Below are 19,465 nucleotides of genomic sequence, written 5' to 3'. Positions count from 1 at the left end.
CTGTCTCCTATGTGTCTGTCTGTCTGCCTGTGTGTTCAGCTGGTCCCCCGCTGACGCCAAGACCACAAGTAGCCATGCCACCTTAATGACACTAACGCACGCAGACGCACGCGCACTGCGACAGCGTCGACCACGATCAATCTAAATACAGATAGTTTTTTATGACATTTCAATCCGTCTGCTTATATAGCACGCCAAGTACGGCCACGGCATACATCTATACTGTATAGCTATACACTGAACATTCTTTTTTTTTTTTAACTACAAAGCAACACAGCATGTGATATGAATTCATTTTATATGCAGAAAGTCAGAGTTGTGTTTATAATCCATAGTGTCAGATTAGAATGCTAAATATCTCCATATATTATAGAAATTCAAGCTCAATAGACATGTGAAGCATGATGGTGTAAGTTTATTCTGCTTTATTCTGCTAAAATATAATGTTCATTACTTTATAACAAGTCATTACTTTTGGAAAATGATATCCCCCTTAATCAGAAATTATCCTTCATAATCTTTTTTTGGTTGTGTTACTGCCCTCCACTGTACATTTGTATTATTATTATTTAAACATCTGTAAATAATTCCTGTCACATTAATTATTACCCTTCAACTTTCTCTTTGTTGCATGATATCCTGGAAAGACTTTTAATTCCAAAAGGTAAGAAGCAAAGTTATCAGGAAAAAAGCTTCTTAAGTGCAGTGATGGGATTATTTTTTGGATTGCCACAAGTTTAAATGCATCAGTGTATAAATGATTGTGAATAGATCTGCAGTACTTCACAGTCTGTCTTTTAATACATTGTAATTGCACTGCAATATTCCCAGAATGGTGCAGTGTAGCGTTGCTCAGCAGCCATCGTCATACACTGCCATCTGCTGGTCACGCCTGAGGGCAAATCCACACTGAACATGAGTGTGTATGTAGAGTTGACTGAATCATGTTGGCTGTGATGCAGAAAGGAGGCAGACAAATTATAATCCCGCGTTACTAGCCTTTTATCAGCATATGTGGTTGCTATGTTGTTGTTATTGTACTGTTGTGTTTTGTTATTTCATACTGGCTGAAACTGGTCAGAAAGTGTGAACTTTGATCGTTTTTACATTTATAACCTCTGTCAAGATGGTTATAATTTTGCCAGATTTGAACAGATTTGGATTACATTATCTGGGGGTGTAGGTTATGGCCCAAGGAAGAAATATGGATTCAGACTTTTAAAAAAAACAAACAACAACAAATGTTAGCTTTGGTGGAGGTTTGCTCTCCGACAGCAAATGCGCAATGGTTTCTATGGAGATCAAACGTTAAGTTACCAGGGAATACTGCGTTCTATAAATGAAGTTGAATTCTGATTATAGATTAAGTTCGAGCAGCTGCAGCAGTGAGTTTTTTCAATTGTTTTATAAAATACAAGTCACTTATTTGAGTGTAATAACTCTAATAACATTGAATGGTAGATTAGCCCAAAGGCAGACTTTTTATGCTATTTGTTCAGTCACATGTTAAACAGAAAATAGTGACGTTGTTGGTGTAAACAACCGAAATCTAATCCTGTCCCATCATGGAAACCATAAGAAATTATGAGTTCAACACAATTTAAATCACTCTTTAAACTTGACACTGACTGAATTTAAGCTTGAAACCAAGTGACTGCAAAACACACTGTAAACACGCTTGTGTGTTGCCATGTTTCTTTAGCTCAGCCAGTCCTATGTGTTATAAATTAGACAACATATGTTTATAAATCATAAATACATTTATTAACTTGACAAAGACCACAGGGACTATACAGCAGAGACTGACAGTTGTTTTAGGGAACCGCGACACGACAACCTCAGACACCACCGACTGAAATGTTATAGTTAAAATAATAGAATCTGGGTCAAAAGGAGAAAAACAGAGCATTTGAAGACAGCTTGAGCTCATTTAAGTGCATGTACGTGTCAGTGCTCTGATAGTAGCCCTATCAAGATGACAGTACAATGACAAGAAATAGAAATCCAAATGTGTCTCTCTACATATATAGCCCAATACTTTCCAGTGGCTTTGCCAGTTGCTGATCAACACCAAACACCGCTCACATCAAACATCAACACCAAGACTAAAAGAAAAACTTTCATCTAAGACTGTTGTAAAAACATTACCCCCATAAACAAAAAACAACACCATTCTTAAATATCTGATAATTAGATCATAATTAAACGTATGCTCTTCAAATCACCAAAGCAGAGAAAAAAGTAGTTTTAACTTGTTTCTCATACACAAGTGCAGCATTTAAGCTTGATTTATATATTATAAAATAATAATATATCATCCACCTGTCAATGGTGTACCCCGCCTTACACCCTGTCAGCTGGGACTGGCACCAGCGCCCCCCGTGACCCTCATGTGGAGGAGAAAGCATAAAGAATGAATGACTGAATATATCATCCACTATGCATTCAAAGGACAAAAAACACAGAGAACAAAGTTGGAATTGCCCTGTTGCAAAGTGATGGTGGTTATTATGAACTGCTTCAGTAACAAAAAAACAAAAAACTTGGATTTTAAGTAGAGGACAGAGAAAATTCAAATGTAATGGGAGGTGTTTAGCCAGAGAAGGCAGTACATGCACACATTTTTAACACAAAATACGTAATTCAAATACTTTACAAAAAACTACCAAGAGTTGGATCTGGATCTGTCAATAATATTACTAGATAACATTATACACTAGTTTAAACCTGAAAAAAAGTGGTTTAGTTACTCTTTCATTTTGAGATTGTGTTGGGGTATATGTCCAAATTGTGTCATATATGTGCAATGTCTTTGCACATTTTGCTTTATGTATATACAATTTTGCCAAAAAATAATGAGCAAGTTCATTAAATATTGTTGAAAAAATAGGATTTTTGAATATCAGTACTGGGTCTTTTTTTTAATCCAAAATGTTCTGATGTTTTTGTCAAATTGTTGAAAAAGGTAAATTTTTCATTTATATTAGGGATGTATTTGTGGATAACATAATTGAAAGGGCAATATGGGTGTGTGATTTTAAAGAGAAGTTCTTTAATTGTTTTGGGCAGCACATATTTGTTTTGTTTTGAATGTAATGAAAGCCTGTAACTGGCCAGCAGAGGGTGTGCCTTCCCTATTCTCCCGGCTTGTCAGGGCAGCACCAGACACTATAGATGACTTCAGGTCCAGACTGAACTCTTGTTTTATTCTTTTGTATGTTGTATTCATCATCTGTTGTATCTGTTGTAAAAGGATGGGTTGCTGACTGAGGAAGTATTATGGACCGATATATAAAGATAATGGAGGAAAATCTGGAACATTTCAACAGATGCCTCCAGGGAATGTATAAAAAGCCAATATCCACAGTAAAGTAATTCATAAAAGGGACAATACAAGGAGACCCTCTACCACCAATTATGTTTGCAATGTACATAGGGAAGCACTCACTGAAAATATAAGGGAAACTCATAACATTAAAGGATTAAACTGGCATTATATACAGATGTTGTTATGTATTTAACATCCCCAGAACAATGGGTTAGTAATGTAATAGAAACAAACATTCTGGTTATAATGTAAATGGAAATAAATGTGAAATTATAGTTGTTGGTAAAGCGGTACCACCAGAACTTAATGATAGACATACATTTAAATGGGATTTGAAGAAAATAAATAATTAACTTTACTGGAGATACAAAGACTTCATACAGAAACAATTATAAATATTGGAATAAAAAAAAAATACCAGACTCAGTATTAAATAGAATATGTCCCCATCCCACATAGTAGCTTCAATTTATATTTGTATATATGTATATATACATACATACATACATACATACATACATATATATATATATATATATATATATATATATATATATATATATATATATATATATATATATATATGTTACTGACCTATTTTCAAGCCAAACAAGTAGAAACAATAATGAAATGGATGGACAAGCTAAATGGAAACTAATCTGGAAAACTGGCACTGCAACACTACCCTTTCTTTTACCCTCAAAAGATATGCAAAAATAAAATTATAACTGTGTAGAACAAATTGGAAACATATTCTGCTATTCACTTGAAAGGGACAGTTTATATTTGAGAGAGATCCAGATTTTCCACCTAATAAAAAATGATAAAGTTCAGAATGAAACAGCAGAGAGACACGCAGAACAAAGTAAGCATAAATTATTGCAGTTCATGAATGAAAACAGAAACTGCCACAATGGAAACAAAATGATATGTGGATAACACTACAGACAAAAACAATGGGAGAACAAACTGGCAAGAATAATTTTGGACTGGAGATATAAACAAATCTTTGAAACGACACACTCAAAATACTGGAGAGATTCCTGTAGGGTAAATAAATACGAGGATATTTTCACAACAAAATTCAGTACAGTAGGGAATGCCAGTGCTGACAAAATTTTGGAATGAATTTCTGTATAAAATAACAAAACATTTTACCAATAGAGCCAACAATACTTTATCTTTATCTTTATTCTCAATCTTTATTTAACAATACGTTAACCCTCCATCCATGAGCACTTGGAGATGAACAGTTAATGAGATTAAAGAAATGGAAAGAATAATTGACAAGCTTAGAGTCAAATGAAAATTAAATGGTCCCTGGAGATGGATGAAGAAGAACAATGGAACATCTCGTGCAAACAAACTCTCAAAAGAGTAATTAATATTTCTGATGGATAACAAGGGACAACCCTGACATCTCTACCCCCCCATCCCTCCCACCTCCCTGTTTTTGATTTGTTTTGATGCATGAACCCCTCACCCCCTTCCCTACACTTTATTCTTTCGATAAAAGTGTCAGTTAAAATTGACTTGTATAGTGCAATGAAAGTTCAAGAGCTCTGTAATGTCAGAAATGTGTTTCTATAGGGCTGTGTCTCTTTTTGATCACACGCCTCCTGATCTCTGTCACATTACCGTAGACGGTTGGGGCTCGTGGGACTTGTCTGGTGCGCGTCTCCTCTCCCTTCTTGTAAGCCTGCAGGCCTGTTTTCCGAACACATGGACCCCATTCCGTCCACTCACCAACCTCACAGTTCACTAGAGGAGACAGTAGATGTGATGTGAGGACACTGAAATAGAATAGAAAACAGTAGAAATAACCATGTGGTGGATTCTTAGAGAGATAGATGGAGAAGGGGGTGGGCTCTCACCTTGGGGGATGCACTGCATCAGCTGCACATCAGGCTCAGTTCCAGTCGGGCAGGTGAGGTGGCACCTCCCATGGAGAGCATACAGATGTGCTTGACACCTCACACACATGTTCCTCCTCACACACGCCTCACAGCCAATGGGGCACTCTGAGACAAGGGGTGGCGCATATTATAGAGCGTGCTGCAGTTTCCTGAGGTCATGGGGTGACACATATGCACTCCATAAATAACGTGCAAGAGTGACGGTATCTCACCTGTGCATTCTTGCAGTACACCGTTTGCCGTCAGCCCTTTCGGACAGCTATTTTCACATTTGCCTTGAAACAGAAAGTGGCCCGGGCGACAACGAGTGCAGAAATTTTTGCTGAAGCAGAAAGCGCAGTCCTCTTTGCACCCTGCGAATGGAGGGAACCTCAGTCAGTGACCATGTGATGTAGCGCCTATAGTTTTCCAGAGGGAGTCTCAGGGGTCACTCACAGCTGTTTGCTCAATAAATCCAGACCCATTTCATTCAGTCAAGTCTCATTCAAGTTCCCTCAAAATACTACTTAAACATCATCCCACTACTCCTGCATACAGTATGTTAGGGATGGATCGATACCACTTTTTAGAGTCTGATACCAAAACCAATATCGTAACCTTGAGTATCTACCGATACAGCAATTTTAAATTTTTTACAGTACTGACCTGATAACATATTCATAAAGATGCATTTATCACAGAGCCATAACCTGCCATTACAAAAAATATGAAGCTATTGGCTGATCCCTACTCTATGTTCATTGGCACCTACTGTTACAGGTGTTGATGTGCGGTGAGCGGCTTCCGTAGTGGCCTCGGGGACAGGTGGACAGACAGGTGCCCCTCTGCCTCATCCCGTCCAACTCCAGGTGGAAGAAGAGGCGAGGTTTACAGGACAGACAGCCATTCAGGGCCGAGCACAATGCGCAACCTGCCGGACACGGTCTCGTCACTGAGGAGCTCCCTGTCGTGAGAGGTCAGTGTGTACAAATGATCAGAGAGTAATTTTGATATTCGTCCCTTGTGCAAATGAAATATCCTGTGTCACATTGAGAGTTAGTACAGCATTCTACAGGCAAATTGTTTTTTCATGAGAAATGAACTATTGACCACATTGTTAATCCCTTTAAATTGACGATGGAGTCACATTAAAAGGTTGCATTGCATGGTGCTAAGTGGAAATGAGAAATAATACATGAATACTTACGTCTCTGTTGCAGCACCTTGGTGCCATCTACACGTATTGTTAGAATGATGAAGTGCGGAATCCAAATGAATAATGATGTCCACATTTTCCTTCACTTTGAAATTGATCCAGTCCACAAAGACACCTTGCATGACATCCCAAATATCATGATGCACGTTGAAAAAAAACAAACTCTTCATTGAGCTGGATCCATGCAGGAGACGTGTGACGAGACAGCAGTCGAGTGCACAAATATTTTTCCAAGGAAGAACCCCATGTACATTCCGTGCTGTCACTCAAGCCGACAGAAAGAAGCCATGAAAGAATGCAAACATAAGAGAAGCCATCATATGACAGTCACAACCTAGAGCTAATATAAAGTTTGGTTTAGCTGCTGTGTCTGTATCACACACACACACACACACACCTCCTTTTCCTCTGCTCGACCCTCCTCCTGAGATCATATCTAAAATGTCTCACACAGAATGGGACCGGGAGATTTTGCTTTGATTCGTGCACAGAAATAGGATGTACGGAAAATCATGCAATCTTAAAATATCGGTTAATTCTTATAATTCTACATCATTTCATTAAGTTTGTGTGTTTTTACTCAATGTTGCTTCACATGGATGTTTGACCTTCACTGTGCAGAATTGAACAGGATAAAGAGGTTCTCAGAGTTTAACATTTAAGCAGGACCTTCCGACACACAACTGGAAGCCACTGTTTTATTTGAAACCCACACAAATATTGAGGAAACTAGAATCCACAGTGTTTCACGTTACTGTCATCAAGTAGCTGTGTGGCAGGTTTCTTTTCCCCATTCATTTTTAACAACAAAATGAAATATATGTTCTATTTTGAACAATAAAAAGATACTTGTATAATTTCAGGTGTATATGAAATGCACAAAACGCTACATCAGTCACTTCTATTTTTAAATAACCGACTCATGGCACATAAGGTTAGTGTGCAATGGTGAAAAAAAATAACCCTGATTTGATTCCATGTAATTTAAAAGGCATGGCTATGTTTTTTGACACAAATCATGACAAGGGTCTTGTCACGCAGGCCGGATGAAGTCACAATGTTTGAACTACGGAAAGGACACGAGTCCACGCACTGCCAAAAACCTACACTTCCCAGACGTTTCGACTTAAGCCACAAATGGCCAGTGCATGTGTACAATTAAGCCGTGGGTTTAGAAAACAACCAAAAAAAGCACAAAGTGATTTGACTACAGAATGATAAGAAAACAAAACTGGAGAGTTGGAGGTGTCAGAAAGGACTGGTGATTCCCACAAAGCCTCTGGAATGTGATGAAAGTTTCAGTCCTGTGGGAGATTTGTTGTTTGACATCTTGTTGTATATTATCGTCTGTTTTGGGAAGTCTGTGGTTCTTTCAGTACTTCTCCAAAACAGATTTGAACTGCTCCTTCATGCATAGTTTTCGACCTCCCATAGCCTGTCAATGCTTATTGTGTCGCAAATGATTACATTTGTTAACAGGCAATAATTGGTGATATACTGCATGGTGATTTGTAAAAATGTTACAAATGTTGTCGTATTGTTTTTATGCTGGCGTGATGCCATTTCTGTGGCGGGAAATAAACAGAAACAGCAACGTATTTATGAAACCTGTGAAACCATGTGCTCCTCATTAAGAAAGGAACTGTTACTTATCACAATAACATCTCTGCCAGAATGGACTGTCATGCTCTCTTACATCTTGGCTTGTCTGGGAAAATGTCAAAAGAGGAATTAGCAGGAGCGATGCGGTGGGATTCTTTACACTTCTTTGATTTACTGTATGCGAGAGAGGAGCTGGACAGGGCGATATGCTGGCAGCCTTAAATTGTCAACAGGTGTTCAGACACATGCACACACACACACGAACTAAACAGACGAGGAACATTGTGGCTGGGCTACCTCTTTGTTTTGATAACGGGTGAAGAGTGTGTGGGTTTTTTTGTTTTTTTTTTAAATCCTTCAAGAACAGCAGCAAACCTGGAGAAAATGATACATAAACACCTCAGAGGAGCCTCTGTGTGTGCAGCCAGCCAACAACATCATCCTTCTGTCTGCATCTAGTGGTTTAGACAGTTCTGTTCAGAGGCAACAGTGAGAGGAAGTTCATCTCGAAAACTTGTGGAAAATATCAAAAATATTTCTTAGATATTGCAATTGTGCTTCTTTTTTTAATGTATAACTGATTTTGTATGTGATGGAGCATTGCCATATGATCTATGGATGAATGAAATAATATGGAAAAACTACTCTGTTCTCATATGCAAAATAATATGAAAATATGAATTCTCATCACTGTAACCAAACCATAATGTATGTGAGATATGCTGCGTAACATATATCCTAAATAGCTCCCTTCCCTAGAAATTTGAGAGGAAATAGTTTTATATTAGTATGTATAGTATGAAGGTGCCTCGTCAAATATTAGAGGGTTCTATAATAACAACAGGAGAGTCAAGCAGAGAAGAGCCGTGTAGAGACCGCTGAGAGGTGTCGCAGGGTTCAGGGGTCGGAAGGGCGAGGCTATAACAAACCCCGTAACATCCCCTCGACCTGACTAGGAACATAAACATGACGAAATCTACACTCGCTGGGGTGCCAGATCAGTTTCTTGAAGAAAACAACCATTGGAGGTTGTGGAATACAATTACAAAAACAATTACAACAAGCAAAAGTTGTTATGATCCAAGCGAGTAATAGAGTTAGTGTTCAATGCAAAGTGTATGGACATGTACACAATACAGGCCAAAAGTTTAGAAGCAACTTCAAGTTTCTGTTCACAATACCCTTCTGAAAAACAGTACGAGTTCAATGGATTTTGTTTCCTGCATGATCAGATTTTGCTTTTCATTGATATGCACCATTTTCCTCAAGTTACCTTATATATTGATTAAGGTATAAATTGATGTAACTAGACCATTGCTGAATAAATGTTAACAAAACAAAAGAAGGACTTTAAGGGATGAAAAGACTTGCAAGAGTCACAACTACAGTGCAAAGGTAAAAAAAAAAGACATCATTTTATATTTCAGATATTAACTGTGTTACTTATATCTCTGACAAACTACCACAGACATGGCTAGAAAGAAACAGCTGAATAAAGACACAAGAGTACACATTTGTACTTTGAAGAACGATACGTACATGCAATCGGACATTGAAGCTGCACCTTCTGCATTTTTGTGTGAAAGCACATAATGTACTGCTTTTACACTGACCATGTGCAAACCATTTACGACTGGATCAGGTCAGTAAAATGTGAGTCTGGTATAACATGATCCAGAGACATTCTTTGGATGACCAGCTGCTGAAGTTGCATCGACAGGTTAGAAACAATTGAGGCACATACTGTTTGGTTGAGCAATTTATAATCTGACTGTGACCTTTTCACCACTCACAATAAGGAGTGGTGATAAGGAATGAAGAGGATATCATCTGAACCATCAGATAATCTATAAAGCATGAAGAAGTGAGGAATTTGGAAGGAGGCTGAGCCCACACTCAGTGAGGAGGCTGCAAAGCACGCGACAGAGCATGACGGATAATAGACAGAGTCAGATAAGAGGTGAAAAGACTTGAACGTGCTAATACATCCTGAGCCATTTACAACTTAAGAGTTCATACATTCATTGTGCAAGCCTTTATCCTCCACATGAGGGCTGCTGGTGCAAATCCAAGCTGACGTACGGCAAAAGGCGGGGTACAAAATGAGACAAACAATCACTCATCAGAGAGTCAGAGCAGGCAAGTAACCTCACCATGTTTTTGGACATGGAAACTGAAGAACCTGGAGAAAACCCACACGCACACACAGAACATGCAAACTCCACACAAAACGGCCTGGACTGGGGCGTGAACCAGAAACCGGCTTGCTGTGAGGCAACAGTGCTAACCACGTAAACCACTGTGTGGCCCCTCCAGAGTTCAAACATAGCTTAATATACCCAGTATCCTGAGATCTATACTGCTTTAAAATAGTAAATATAAATACTTTTGTGTATTTCTGATCATTTGCCATCATTGGAACAAAAAGGTGTTTCCAATCTATGAATTTTGATTTGAATATTAAAAAAGAAAACATATTTTTTGCATCACAGATTGCAGATCTGAGATTAAGAAAATATGACACATTATACTGTAACATTCACAAACATTTAATAAAGAATATAAAGTCAAAACATTTGCTTGCACAAGATAAAAAGATTCAAAAATTAAATTCAGAATAAAACAAATATTGGAAATATCATTCACAATGACATTTGCAATGTTTGTTAAAAATTAAAATGACATAAAATGTCATACAAATTACAGTGATTAATTCCACTCTTCATCCTCTTGCCTTTTTCAGCATTTTCTATAAAAGAGAAAGAATTTGGATGTATTATCAAGCTCAGCTTCCACATAATTATTGTCAACAGCATTGCATTTAGCCATTTGGCAAACACTTGTATCCAAAGCAAACAACTGTATCACAACAATAAAGTTCAGTACAATAGCAAACCAAATGGGTTCAAAAACACAAACAGGGGTGTGCGGGGGGGAAAGGAATTTTTGTATTTACATCTGATTACATTTTAACATAAATTGTTTTATAAAAATAGACACATTGGTGAAAGTTTGATGATACTTGTTGCTCTTATTTCTTGTTTCATTTGAAACTTATTACACTCACAAGCAACCTCAGCTGTTACTGACTCAGTTTATATGTACACCTTTAACACACTCAAATTATGATAAAAGAAACATTTTTTTGGGCAGCCCGTGGCCAAGTGGAAAGGGAACTTGACTTGTAACCAGAAGGTCGCCGGTTCAAATCCCCACCCGGCCAAAAAGGGCTGGGGTACCCCTGAGCATGGTACCCAACCCCCCAATGCTCCCCGGGCGCCACTCAGTGTGGCAGCCCACTGCTCCTAATTCTAGGATGGGTCAAAAATGCAGAGGAATACTTTCCCTAAGGGGATTAATAAAAACTAACTTTAACTTTATTGTCAATGCAGTGAAAAAATAAAACAGAGATTATGAAAGCCGGTATTTAAGTAACAGCATCTTGAAGCACAGTAGCTCATTTAACGTAAGAACAATCCTGAATACAATGTATTTGATAAAACAGTGTGATGTGTAAACCAACTGAATTTTAAATTACGTTTAGTGCATTCCTGGCAATAATCTTCTTTACATCAACATCAACTTAAACTTAGATGATGGGGGTTTATGTAGAATACATTAAAAGTGGAACTGAATTGACAAAATAAGCATCAAGAGTCATTTCAAGATATTCAATAAAGAATAGTAACCCCATAGAAAAAACATACAACGGTATGTAACTGCATGTATTGTCAATGTTTCAAACCAAATAAATGAAATTCAAAACACAGCATGTCTATCATCGCCGTGTTGTTCCTCAAACACTTTTGGTCAAAAGCATAAAGTGTTTTATAAGAGACACCATTTTGGAGAAATGTTAGCACAAGTAAGAGCCAGACAATCTTTACACACAGGATATGAAAAGTAAACTCACCTTGGAGACAGCTTTCACGTTATGAGCTCTGATCCTAGCAGATTTTTCTTCAAACGCGTTGGTCTTGGCCTCCTCTGCCAGGTTGCTCAGAAACAACAATGTCAGTAGTTCTATCTGAGGAAACGCGGAGAAAACCGGTTGGTTATTTACGTCGGCTAGCTTAACTTGAATTTACCCACGAGTGGAACCAATACATAATGATTTCCTACCATCGCTTCCGATGTTGGTTTCACGTTGATATTACTCTTCGTTTTCGTTTTAATGATAGATTTCAGTTTTGGTGCCTTGTTCAACATTTTGAGCAAATGTTCCAACCGCGCGCCAGCAAAAAGGTTGTTTACGTTTTTCAATGTCCCGCTTCTTCTACTTCCTGGGTGTACGTGCTTCTTCTTCGTGTGTTTCCTTGTCGTTTATATCGTCTGTTGCTGCAGTACTGCCACCCATAGGTGTACGTCTGATAATTTTTTTAAATAGTATAATGTACCCGAATAGTACAATGTATTAATGATTATTTCAATGTACATGTAAAAAGAAACAACAATCCTCCAACAATGATTTTAGAGACGATTTTGAGACTCGTTCCTTTGCTTATGCTGCCATCTAGCGACCGCGAGTTTAACAGTCAGTTGCGGCGGACAGCGATGGCGGCCACGATGGAGGCAGCAACCGACATGAGCAATTTACTTCAGTTTATGAAACTTATAGGACAACTCAAAGTAAGACTTCTGTCCACACTCAAGCTTCTTGCACGTGTTTACGTCCCTGTACATAATATTAACAACGGTTTGATTTAAACGGATCTGGGACAGCGTGACTTGATAATGTTGTGCACACACACATAGAACGACGTGGAAACAAATTGCTGCTGTAATTTAGTAAATAACCAACAGTATGTTAGATTGAAAATAAAGTCCTTATTGAGTCAACAATAACTAATACTATCTTGTGCTCCCTGCAGATACAAATAACAGCCATGACAGATGGAGGACCTAGAATGGTTCTGTGTAGTGTTTATTAATAATTTACCACGCACTTTATTTTATTAAAAATGGATTTGGATTAAGTGACAATGTTGACACCTACATGCCTAACTACATTGCATTACTGTCATGCAATTGGCTGATTAGATTATGATTAACTGGTGTACCTAATAAAGTGACTCGTGAGTGTATTTTTTATTATTGAATAATCAGCTGATTAAGTGCTTTGTATACAGGCTGTAGAACAACACAAAGACAGAGTCACTCTGCTGATTCAGTAATGTGAGAGAGAGATTTATAAAAACAAAACCATTTAGACTTTATGTCCCTAATGCCTTGTGTTGTGTGTGATCCTGCTTGCAGAGAGTGCCGCGGACAGGTTGGGTTTACAGGAATGTGAAGAAACCAGAGAGTGTATCAGACCACATGTACCGCATGGCCATGATGTCCCTGACCATCACTGACCCCACGGTTGACAAGGACAGGTGGGTCCCACTCTCCACAACCGAACAAATCACACAGTTTGACAATGCATCTGTAGCTGATGGAAAACACATGAACTCATTGAAGACTGACAAGATGTAGCCCTGTCTGCAATCTGCATTTATTAACATCAAACTACTGTGACGTAATTGTGTCTCCACAGGTGTATAAAGCTGGCACTGGTTCATGATATGGCAGAGTGCATTGTGGGAGATATCGCTCCTTCAGACAATGTCAGCAAAGAGGAGAAACACAGGAGAGAAGAGGCAAGACATCAACAGCATTTACTTTACAGCTACAATAAAGTTTTTGACCTACAGCATGTTTCTGCTCTTGCAGTGTATAGTACATTATATACTATACAGTACTATACTGTTTCTTATTTGGTTTCTTATTCTATTTATGGTAGTTTAATGTACACATTTGCAGATACCCCTTGTATTTCTATATGTATTTTACTCACATTTATTTCCATTCTTGTTGGATCACCTGCAACAACCTCATATCAGGATCAATGAAGTATTTTCAATTCTGATCTCTTAGGAAGCGATGAGGCATTTATCAGGTCTGCTGCCAGAGGGGCTCAGACAAGAGATTTTTGGACTCTGGGAGGTAAATGGTTAAATTAATCTAACAGTAGCCTCAGCAGAACAGATTACAAAGTCCCTTTATGATTACATGGGTGTTGAATAACACACACGTCTCTTATCTGCAGGAGTATGAAAACCAGAGCAGTGCAGAGGCTAGGTTGGTGAAACAGTTCGACCTTCTGGAGATGATCCTGCAGGCTCACGAGTATGAAGAGTTAGAGGAAACACCTGGAAGACTTCAGGAATTCTTTGACTCCACCAATGGTGACTTTTAATTCTGTTTTGGTTTGACCTTAATTTGTGTCTTTGTTCCTTCCTTCCTGTATTGGTTCCTTGTTTAGTGTATACATGTGCATCTGAGGAACCATTCTACTTCATGTTTTACAAGTCTTGAAACTCTGTTTTTGAGTCATTTTTTAATATGAAAACTCATATTTGTGAGATTTAAACGCAGGTTCCTTTCACTTACATTTTGTATAATTTAATTTTTACATTTTCGTTTGTCGTCAGGCCGTTTTCATCACCCAGATGTGCTCCAGCTCCTCAGTTCATTGAATGAAGAAAGAAGGAATCGCATGGCAAAAGCTGATGGTACAAAGAATTCTGGGGACTTGAAAACTGCCACTGTAGAATCTCGGTGTAACACACAAGCTCCTCCTTAGTGGAGTGACAGAGATACTGGACACAAAATTTGCAAACAAGCACGCACAACTATGTCACATGACCAGATGTGGGAAACGGTATTTTTGAGGATTACAATTGTGCTCTACAGTTGGAGGTTTCTGTTTTACAACAGTGTGTCTGTCAATTCGATGCTGTTCTGTAAATCTGTATAATAAATTATGAATAAATAGTGGTCAAAGTTTTTATGCAAATCTTTTAAAAATCTATTTTAATATGTTGCATAGAGCTTGTGTTCTTTGTTATTACATTTCACTCTGTACATTTCATTCTATTGTGATCTTTTTTGTTTTTGATTTTAACCTTGGTGAGGGTGTCTTTTCAAGACCTGAAACATCCATAAACATGATTATAAAAAGAGTCCCATGTGATATTTGTTTTAAAATATGTGTGATATTGGATATATCAGCCATAAAGCTGTTATTTATAGAGCAGTGTTTAATTGTATAAATGCATCTTTAAAAAAAACTTGAAAGCTAATATACAAATGTCTTCTTTCAATAAAAGGCTTTGTAAAAAGGTCCTCAAATCTGTGATGAGTAAATTATTATTAATATAATTATTATATTATTATAATATTATATAATTTCAACCCATGACGCATAACTGTGAAATGGTTGACAGGCGTCGAACTTGGCAGGTGACTTACACCAGTGTTTTATGGTAAGATGCACTATATTTCCCTCTCACATGTAGTGAAGTAACATAAAACTGTAATACTCAGTTTAAATATGAGTACTTAAACTAGGAGTAATTACCTCCTCTCTTTTGAACACTGAATGGTTGTTATTTTTGCTTAATTTAAAGATTTTCTGCAGTTATTTCTATTTTGTTACTTTGCTTGCGTAAACATTACACGGGAGGAGGAACGAATGTTTCTGCGCAGGCGAACCGTGGGAATGATATATATCGAACACAGGAAGTGTAGTAGAGGTCGCCGCACGGAGCGAAATCGCGGACGCACGGCTTCGCTCACATGGGGATTGTAGTCGGCTGAACTGGACTCTGTTTACACTGGACACCGCCAATGTCACGAGTTTACCGCAGGAGATGAAGAAGAAGGAGTCAAGTGAGAGTGGATATGAATAACTGGACGTTAATTATAACGTAAACAGTAGCTGTTGTAGACTGTTCTGCTTCATTGCAGTACACGTCTAACCTGTCTGGACTTCCTCACTCTGGACTTCCTCACTCTGGACTTCCTCACTCATCTCCAAATGAATGTCTGCAAACCCGCGCTCCTACAAGGCGTTAGAACGGTTTAATAGAGACTGATCAGCAGATATCAGCAGCATGCCCCTGTCAGACTTCCTGGACAGCCTCAAGGACAACCCATACTTTGGGGCTGGTTTTGGGCTGGTTGGGGTGGGGACAGCATTGGCAGTGGCCAGGAAAGGTGCACAGGTGGGGATGATCTTCTTCCGCAGACATTACATGATCACTCTGGAGGTTCCCAGCAGGGACAAGAGCTACCACTGGCTGCTGAGCTGGATCACCAAGCACGCCAGGCACACACAGCATCTGAGTGTGGAGACTTCTTACCTGGCTCATGAGAGTGGACGGGTGCACACGCAGTTTGACTTCCACCCAAGCCCTGGAAACCACATCATATGGTCAGAAGAATACACACAATACTATACATGTAGTGTTTTACTGCTTTGCATGATGTTAAAGCTGTCCAACATCCTGACCTCCATACAGTCACTGGCCCCATATATCAGCTGCATAGGAGGACACATAACAAAGTGGTGTCCAGTGGGCTTCTGCTGCTGTAGCCCACCTTCAACTTTTACTGTGTTGTACATTCGGAGATGATCTGCATACCTTGGGTGTAACGATTGGTTATTCGAGTTACTGTTACTGTAGTTTAGCAGCCATTTTCCTCTGACCTCTGTAAACTGTGTGTGATCAGCAGTTTCTGACCAACAACCACAATAATGCTTAAGCTCAGTTTGAACTTTGGCTGGTCATTTTGATGATTAAACATTTTAACCAGCATTAATGATAATTATAAATATTAATGATAATAACATCAGCATTAATGATCACAGCTTTTATCCATTGCAGGTACGGGAGGAAGTGGATCAGGGTCGAGAGGACCAGAGAGAAGCAGATGGTGGATCTGCACACTGGAACCCCGTGGGAGTCTGTGACGTTCACTGCTTTAGGCAGAGACAGACAGATCTTCTTTAATATCTTACAAGAAGGTATAAGCCAGAAATACAGTTTCTCAAAGTTGTGTTTAACTCTTTGTTGTGCACAGTGGTCACTTACTGCAAGCTGTCCATCATGTCTTATAGCAAGAGAACTGGCCCTGAAGCAGGAGGAGGGGCGGACAGTCATGTACACAGCCATGGGTGGTGAGTGGAGGCCCTTTGGGTTTCCGCGGCGACGCAGACCCCTCAGCTCTGTGGTCCTGGAGGCTGGCGTGGCTGACAGGATTGTGGACGATGTGAAGGACTTTATTGGAAACCCCAAGTGGTACACAGACAGAGGTAAAGTACACACACAAGGACATTTTCAGTCAAGCTTGATATAATAAATGTTTTGTTATTGTTTGTTTTTGTTGGGTTCGTAGCTGGTCAACTTAACTGTACAAAACCACAACTGTTTTGATAAAAATTGTGTGTTTTTGATCAGGATTATGTGTCGTTTATCTGCAGGCATTCCCTACAGAAGAGGATATCTGCTGTATGGACCCCCAGGATGTGGCAAAAGTAGTTTTATGTGAGTGTGCTAAGGTTGTTCTTATTTACTTTACAGTTTTAGTGTAACTGAAGGATGGACTTGGGTCAAGTTAAATCTTGTTTCTGAAACATTTTATCATGTTATTTGTTGAAATCCTAAAGCTGCTGTAATAAGAGTCAATAGCAGCCTACGACCATCAGATTATTTATTTGATTTTTATATATTTTTAAATTTTGTACTAGATTGATTTTATTGATTCTTATTATTGTACTGGTCAGTTGTTCTTTTATTTATTTATCATGTACTAAGTCTTATTTAGTGGAGCCGGGAGCACTTTTATCTCATAGTTTTTATCTAGTTTTAGTGTGTTTTTATTTCACAATTTATGTTTGTCATGTCTGTAAGCCTCTGTCTTAAAACTGCAAATCAATCTGTTTTAGAATTCTGGACTATAGCTTTACATATCAAACTCTGGTTTTACTCCCATGTCCTGTTTTTGTATCACCGTACTTCAGCACGGCACTGGCAGGTGAGCTGGGCTACAGCATCTGTCTGATGAGTCTGAGTGACCGGAGTCTGTCCGATGACCGTCTGAACCACCTGCTGAGCGTGGCACCGCAGCAAAGCATCATACTGCTGGAGGATGTAGACGCAGCCTTCGTCAGTCGAGAGCTGCTTCCCACAGAGAGTAAGTAGAAGAGGAGGTGATTTTGGATTGAAAATTTTTTTTTTTTTTCCTGCTCTTCTATTTTAAAACTGTCATTTAACTAGCCGATTAAGCCTCTCAGCTCCACACAACTCTATTTGTACCTTAGTATAGGAGTGTTCAGATGGTTTGTCACCCAGCAACATCCCGTGCCACATACAGAAAGTGATTTGGTTTTTTTTATATGTCAAGACAGATGGAGTCAATGGCAAGATTGCACTAGTGAAACAAGGAACCTACAAACGCTTTGGCAAATGACCAGAAAAACACAAAAAAGTGCCCATGAAAAGCTTCAGAATGAATTCTACGGCTCAAAAAAACACTAGCACTTTGATGGGATAAACCTTTGTAGCCCCCGTCCGCCCCTGTGCTGCCAGTGTAGAAATACAAACACTCACTCAGTCAGGTCTGATAGTATTGCTTGGCAGAGCCTGTTTTTGTCATAGTACAAATAACGTGACATCATTTTTGTTCATGAACACCAAACAGTGGCATCATAATAACCTCAACAACAACAAATCACCAAAAGTCACAGACTGTAGCTTTAAATTCTTGGCACGCATCAACAATTAAAAATGCTCTGCTCAGGTGCCTGGTACAACTGCAGCTGTCCTATGTGCATAATTCTAATTTGAGGGTTACATTACATCTGTGTTCGCCTCACAGACCCTCTGGCCTACCAGGGAATGGGACGACTGACCTTCAGCGGTCTGCTCAACTCTCTGGATGGAGTGGCTTCATCGGAGGCCAGAATAGTTTTCATGACCACCAACTTTATTGAAAGGTAAGAACATAATCAGAACACACAAGAAAAAAAAAAGATAAATGTTGTATTTCACATGAATAGTAATGTTGCGATGCATCTTTTTTCTGATGGATAGATATTTGCTATCACAAAACACTAACTACTTGTTTTTCAGTGGCATTCACTTTGAGTTCTGTGCACACAGGTTAGACGCGGCGCTGATCCGGCCCGGCCGCGTGGATATGAAGCAGTACATCGGCCACTGCACGCACTGGCAGCTCACGCAGATGTTCCGGAGGTTCTACCCAAAGGAGCCTGCGTCCGAAGGAGAGCGGTTTGCGGAGATAGCGTTAGCCGCCCACTCCGAGATCAGTGCTGCTCAGGTGCAAGGACATTTTCTGCTGCACAAATCAGACCCCGCGGGGTCTATAGACAATGTTGCCCACATAAGAGGATGACTGAAGATGTTTGGAGAATGACAGCTAAATAAAGAGAAATATGGCACTCATGAGTACGTTGTTTTTACATTTCCAGTTAAAAGTTATGAATGAGCTCTACAGTGTAAAAGTCCTAGACACCACAAAACACACAAGCACAAAAAAACGACTTGATGACGGAAACGATCAATCTCTTTCCTA

The 19,465-nt window shown here is 39.0% G+C and overlaps 4 protein-coding genes across 5 annotated transcripts; 2 read left to right on the top strand and 2 right to left on the bottom strand.

Annotated features, from left to right (window-relative positions):
- Positions 1 to 4,810: 4,810 nt before the first annotated feature.
- LOC122783802 (R-spondin-3-like) lies at positions 4,811 to 10,497 on the bottom strand. 2 transcript variants are annotated; one of them, XM_044048645.1, is made up of 5 exons: positions 6,431 to 10,495; positions 5,996 to 6,187; positions 5,457 to 5,597; positions 5,203 to 5,349; positions 4,811 to 5,089 (listed from the first exon to the last, which is right to left on the bottom strand). In XM_044048645.1, exons 1-5 carry the CDS (start codon positions 6,513 to 6,515, stop codon positions 4,899 to 4,901), a joined length of 756 nt encoding a protein of 251 aa, XP_043904580.1. In that variant the 5' UTR covers positions 6,516 to 10,495; the 3' UTR covers positions 4,811 to 4,898. The 2 variants fall into 2 exon arrangements, with proteins under 2 accessions (XP_043904580.1, XP_043904581.1); XM_044048646.1 differs by having other exon boundaries at positions 5,056 to 5,121; positions 6,431 to 10,497.
- A 77-nt stretch (positions 10,498 to 10,574) lies between these two features.
- On the bottom strand, positions 10,575 to 12,346 carry cenpw (centromere protein W). Its single transcript, XM_044048511.1, has 3 exons — positions 12,164 to 12,346; positions 11,955 to 12,068; positions 10,575 to 10,790 (listed from the first exon to the last, which is right to left on the bottom strand). The coding sequence occupies exons 1-3, from the start codon at positions 12,248 to 12,250 to the stop codon at positions 10,764 to 10,766; spliced, it is 228 nt and encodes a 75-aa protein (XP_043904446.1). The 5' UTR covers positions 12,251 to 12,346; the 3' UTR covers positions 10,575 to 10,763.
- A 215-nt stretch (positions 12,347 to 12,561) lies between these two features.
- hddc2 (HD domain containing 2) lies at positions 12,562 to 15,211 on the top strand. Its single transcript, XM_044048510.1, has 6 exons — positions 12,562 to 12,670; positions 13,298 to 13,419; positions 13,581 to 13,683; positions 13,961 to 14,029; positions 14,133 to 14,271; positions 14,518 to 15,211. Exons 1-6 carry the CDS (start codon positions 12,596 to 12,598, stop codon positions 14,667 to 14,669), a joined length of 660 nt encoding a protein of 219 aa, XP_043904445.1. The 5' UTR covers positions 12,562 to 12,595; the 3' UTR covers positions 14,670 to 15,211.
- Positions 15,212 to 15,622: 411 nt separating this feature from the next.
- On the top strand, positions 15,623 to 19,331 carry LOC122783813 (mitochondrial chaperone BCS1). Its single transcript, XM_044048670.1, has 7 exons — positions 15,623 to 16,301; positions 16,756 to 16,895; positions 16,989 to 17,183; positions 17,352 to 17,415; positions 17,892 to 18,064; positions 18,749 to 18,866; positions 19,033 to 19,331. Exons 1-7 carry the CDS (start codon positions 15,982 to 15,984, stop codon positions 19,283 to 19,285), a joined length of 1,263 nt encoding a protein of 420 aa, XP_043904605.1. The 5' UTR covers positions 15,623 to 15,981; the 3' UTR covers positions 19,286 to 19,331.
- The last annotated feature ends 134 nt before the right edge of the window (positions 19,332 to 19,465 follow it).

Source organism: Solea senegalensis, linkage group LG17 (assembly GCF_019176455.1).
Source record: "Solea senegalensis isolate Sse05_10M linkage group LG17, IFAPA_SoseM_1, whole genome shotgun sequence".
NCBI classification, from domain to species: domain Eukaryota; kingdom Metazoa; phylum Chordata; class Actinopteri; order Pleuronectiformes; family Soleidae; genus Solea; species Solea senegalensis.
The sequence above is the reverse complement of the archived record's forward strand: the minus strand, read 5'-3'. Positions and strand labels throughout refer to the sequence as shown.

Coding starts and splice junctions, on each gene's coding strand:
- LOC122783802 (XM_044048645.1), bottom strand. CDS start 6,515: ATGTGGACATCATTATTCATTTGGATTCCGCACTTCATCATTCTAACA. Junction 5,350..5,456: donor TGTACTGCAAGAATGCACAG/GTGAGATACCGT, acceptor CCCTTGTCTCAG/AGTGCCCCATTGGCTGTGAG. Junction 5,090..5,202: donor GATGCAGTGCATCCCCCAAG/GTGAGAGCCCAC, acceptor TGTCTCCTCTAG/TGAACTGTGAGGTTGGTGAG.
- cenpw (XM_044048511.1), bottom strand. CDS start 12,250: ATGTTGAACAAGGCACCAAAACTGAAATCTATCATTAAAACGAAAACG. Junction 12,069..12,163: donor AACCAACATCGGAAGCGATG/GTAGGAAATCAT, acceptor GCGTTTCCTCAG/ATAGAACTACTGACATTGTT. Junction 10,791..11,954: donor ACGTGAAAGCTGTCTCCAAG/GTGAGTTTACTT, acceptor TCTCTTTTATAG/AAAATGCTGAAAAAGGCAAG.
- hddc2 (XM_044048510.1), top strand. CDS start 12,596: ATGGCGGCCACGATGGAGGCAGCAACCGACATGAGCAATTTACTTCAG. Junction 12,671..13,297: donor AACTTATAGGACAACTCAAA/GTAAGACTTCTG, acceptor TCCTGCTTGCAG/AGAGTGCCGCGGACAGGTTG. Junction 13,684..13,960: donor AGAAACACAGGAGAGAAGAG/GCAAGACATCAA, acceptor CTGATCTCTTAG/GAAGCGATGAGGCATTTATC.
- LOC122783813 (XM_044048670.1), top strand. CDS start 15,982: ATGCCCCTGTCAGACTTCCTGGACAGCCTCAAGGACAACCCATACTTT. Junction 17,184..17,351: donor CAAGTGGTACACAGACAGAG/GTAAAGTACACA, acceptor GTTTATCTGCAG/GCATTCCCTACAGAAGAGGA. Junction 18,867..19,032: donor ACCACCAACTTTATTGAAAG/GTAAGAACATAA, acceptor CTGTGCACACAG/GTTAGACGCGGCGCTGATCC.